The sequence below is a fragment of the Belonocnema kinseyi genome, chromosome 4 (genome assembly GCF_010883055.1).
Source record: "Belonocnema kinseyi isolate 2016_QV_RU_SX_M_011 chromosome 4, B_treatae_v1, whole genome shotgun sequence".
In the NCBI taxonomy this organism is placed as follows: domain Eukaryota; kingdom Metazoa; phylum Arthropoda; class Insecta; order Hymenoptera; family Cynipidae; genus Belonocnema; species Belonocnema kinseyi.
In genome coordinates, this window is record NC_046660.1 from 28,001,044 (window position 1) to 28,005,051 (window position 4,008).

At 25.6% G+C, this 4,008-nt stretch overlaps 1 protein-coding gene across 1 annotated transcript in view; it reads right to left on the reverse strand.

The window, feature by feature from the left end:
* Nucleotides 1-914: 914 nt before the first annotated feature.
* LOC117171593 (activating signal cointegrator 1 complex subunit 3-like) overlaps nt 915-4,008 on the reverse strand; it is a 4,746-nt gene continuing 1,652 nt past the window's right edge. Inside the window, exon 2 of the mRNA XM_033359039.1 lies at nt 915-1,170. Coding sequence (XP_033214930.1) covers nt 1,076-1,170 — 95 coding nt within the window. The 3' untranslated portion in view covers nt 915-1,075. The remainder of the gene's footprint in view (nt 1,171-4,008) is intronic.

Consider the following 4,008-nt stretch of genomic DNA (forward strand, 5'->3'; position numbering starts at 1 on the left):
GGTAAAAAAATCCAAAAAAATACGTTATAGGTTTTTGGAGTCGCTAATTACGAATCTGGCATCCGCTGAACTCTATCGCTTCAGGTTCAAGGTCATTTGAAGTTCAAATCGAGAAAAAACGGTAAAAAAATATGTTATAGGTTTTTGGGGTCGCTGATTACGAACCTGGTGTCCGCTGACCTTTATCGCGTAATCAGCGACCCCAAAAACCTATAACATATTTTTTTAAAATTTTTTTACCGTTTTTCTCGATTTGACCTTCAAATGACCTTGAACCTGAAGCGATAGAGTTCAACGGATGTCAGATTCGTAATTAGCGACTCCAAAAACCTATAACGTATTTTTTTGGATTTTTTTACCGTTTTCTCTCGATTTGACCTTCCAATGACCTTGAACCTGACGCGATAAAAGTCAAAGGACGCCAGATTTGTATTCGGCGACCCCGAAAACCATAGAAAACCCGAGTTAACCTCAGAATACATGTTTAAGAGTGTCAAATCTCTCGAAAATACAGTTGGTGGGTAGTGGTGTTTCCTATATTTGTAGGGGGGGTGGAGTGGCTGGGGGGTGGAGGGTAGTCCGTTTAGCGTGCAATCGACTCGGGATACTTGTAAGATACTACCATGATTTTTTCAGATTTTTTGGTCCAAAAATAAATTAGGCCAAAAACCGGCCTTACCGACCCTCCCCCTTTATATTTCCAATCATCTTTTTAGTTGAAAATTTAACTGTTTGGCTAAAAATTAACTTCTTTGTTGAAAATTTATATATATATATATATACATTTTTTTGTTGTAAAAATGAAACTTTTTTTGTAGAAAACTTACCTTTTTGGCTTGAAAATTCAGCAATTTTGTTTAAAAAATTGGACCCTCGTCTCAAAAATGGTGTTAAAGTAAATGAAAATAACATGGTTTATAAATCCTGATACTTATTTATTAAATTTTACAAGAGTACTATGAATAAATATTAAATTGAATCAATCTCGCATCAATGTAAACTGTACAAGGTTTGAATATAAATAGGGCGCCAAAATTTATAACATAGATGCCGTACAAACGCATAGAAAATTAAATTATCTTTCAGGAATTACGTTCAGATTAAATTCGTACTGTTGATCCAGACCCATGTAGCAGTCTGATATTATATACAAGGTCAGCTTCATGCGACCTGAAATACCAATTTTTTTAATTATTATTAACTTTTATAAATTAATTATAATTTACATAATGACATATATGGTAGGCAAACGATACAGTAGAAACCTGCAAAAACTACTTTAATCTAGTCAACATTTTAGAGTAAAATTACGAATTATAAAAATTATAATTAAATCCAGAATTATCACAGTTATCCAAATAAATGTAGGTGCGATCTAAGAAACCATAACTGAATTAAATGATTAATTAATAAAAAAATTAATGTTAAATTTCGGATAAATATATTTTTTTTAACAAGAAAAAATCCGCCTCAGCCCGGATTTGAACCCAGAACGCCACCATCCAAATCCGGGCTGAGGTAGATTTTTTCTTGTTCTTTAAAAATAATTTGCCAAATTATAAGATTGAAATTAGCATTAATTGAAAATTTTTTAATTCGGTCGCTAAAATCTTTGAATCTTTATAACATCTTTCAAATATAGATTTGAATTGAATGAAGAATTATCTAGGCCTATGAGGACTAGGTTTAGGGCACCCAACAAAAGGTTTAATTTCTTAATTTTACAAAGGCTACGACACAATTTTAAACCTTTTGCAGGACAAGATTCTGCCATAAATTTTCATTTATTTAAAAAAAAATGTGTAGACATTTTTAGGTCTGCAAATGAATTTTCTTCGTTTTCGATAGATGAAAGTTACAAATTTAAGGCTGTAAACATCTTTCACATCTACAAAGTATTTGTCATTTATTAAGCATCAAATTCTTAAATTTTATCAGTTTATGTTAATTTAATTGCCGCGAATAGATGAATTAAAAACTCGATGAAATCGGTGAGCAAAAGTTATAAAAACGGAAAACTGTAATTTAGAAAATTAAATCACTTTAATCTTTTTTGGACAAATTATAGGTAAAAGTACATTTTTAAGTACTCAAACAATCTTTCAACTTTATAATATGTCTATTTTCGGTTTATTTTATTAAATTTTTTTTATTGATTTGAATTTATTTGTACAAAATTTAACTATATTGTTAAAAAATCATGTTTTATGGTCAAAAATTCAATTGTTTTGTAGAAAATTGCTTAGTTTTTATTTTAAATTAATCTTTTATAGTAAAAAAAGTCTTTTATTTATTATTATTTATTCTTTTTAGCTGAACATTCAACTATTATGGTTGATAATTAATTTTTTGTTAAAAATTCATATTTTTGTATTGAAAATTCAACAAAAATATCTCTTACTTGTAATTCCACTACTTTTAAACAAAAATTTTTTCAGGATTTTTAAATGCATCTGTTTTAGTAGAAATTTATTCTTTTTTTGGTTAAAAATTCAACTGTTTTTTTGATAATTATTATTATTTTTTTTGTTGAAAATTCATCAATTTATTTTAAAATTCATGTATTTTATTTTGAAATCGTCTTTTCAGTAGCTAATTCATCTTCTTGATTGAAAAATTGTTTTTTGTTTTGTTTGCTTTAAAATTCATCTCTTTTGGTAGAAATTCCATCTTTTTTGCGTGAAATGTCAAATACTACATTTTTTGTTAAGAATTCAAATTTTCGTTTTGAAAATTTAACTATTTGCTTAAAAATGCTGTTTTTGGTTGAAATTAAATTTTTTTTAATTAAAAATTCACCTTTTTGGTTTAAAACTTTATCAATTTTAGTGAAAATTTTATATTTTTTGGTTAAAAATGAAACTGTTTGATTGAAAACTAGTTCTTTTGTTAGAAAATTCATTCACTTAGTTGAAAATTCATGTCTTTTATTGTAAATATGTATTTTCGATTGCTAATTAATCTTCTTGGTTGAAAATTAGTTTTTTTTGTTTGTTTTGAAATCCATTTTTGCGTGAAATTTCAACTATTAGATTTTTTGTTAAGAATTAAAATTTTCGACTAGAAAAAGTAACTATTTGGTTGAATATGCAACTGTTTTTGATTGAAATTTAATTTTTTTAAATTAAAAATCGAACCATTTGATTAAAAATTCATCATTTTGGTTTTAAAATTCATCTGTTTTAGTTGAAATTTAATTTTTTTTGTTAAAAATGAAACTGTTTAGTTGAATTTTTTTTTTAATTCATCCATTTCGTTGAAAATAAATGTCTTTTATTGTAAATTCGTCTTTTCGATAGCTCATTAATCTTCTTAGTTGAAAATTAGATTTTTTGTTTCGTTTTAAATTTCATGTCTATCGGTAGAAATTCCATCTTTTTGTGTGAAATATCAAAAATCACATTTTTATTGAAAATTTAAGTATGTTTTGTTTTTGAAAATTCATCTTTTTAGGATTAAAATTTAAATATTTGGTTAAACATTCGACTATTTTGTTAAAAATTTAATTATTTTTTTAAAAGAATTTTATTACTTTGATCAAAAAAATTTTTTTTTGACAATAATTCAACTTTTTTGTTGAAAAATGATCATGGATTTTAAAACTCATATCTTTTATTAGAAATTCAATCTTTTTTGCTTAAAAATGAAACTGTTTGATTGAAAATTAATTTTTTTGGTAGAAAAATTCGTTTTTTGTTTTGAAATTTATCTCTTTTGGTAGAAATTTCATGATTTATGTGTGAAATATCAACTATTGGATTTTTTGTAGAGAAATCAAATTTTCGTCTTGAAAATTTAAATAATCACTTGAATATGCACTTTTTTAAGTTTGAAATTAATGTTGTTTTTAATTAAAAATTCAATCATTTAATTAGAAATCCATATTTGTAGGTTGAGAATTTATCTACTTGGCTAAAAATTGAACTATTTTATTGAAAATTTTTCTCTTTTTTTATTAAATGTTAGCTAATTGGTTGTTAATTCAACTGTCGAGGCTAATAAATAATT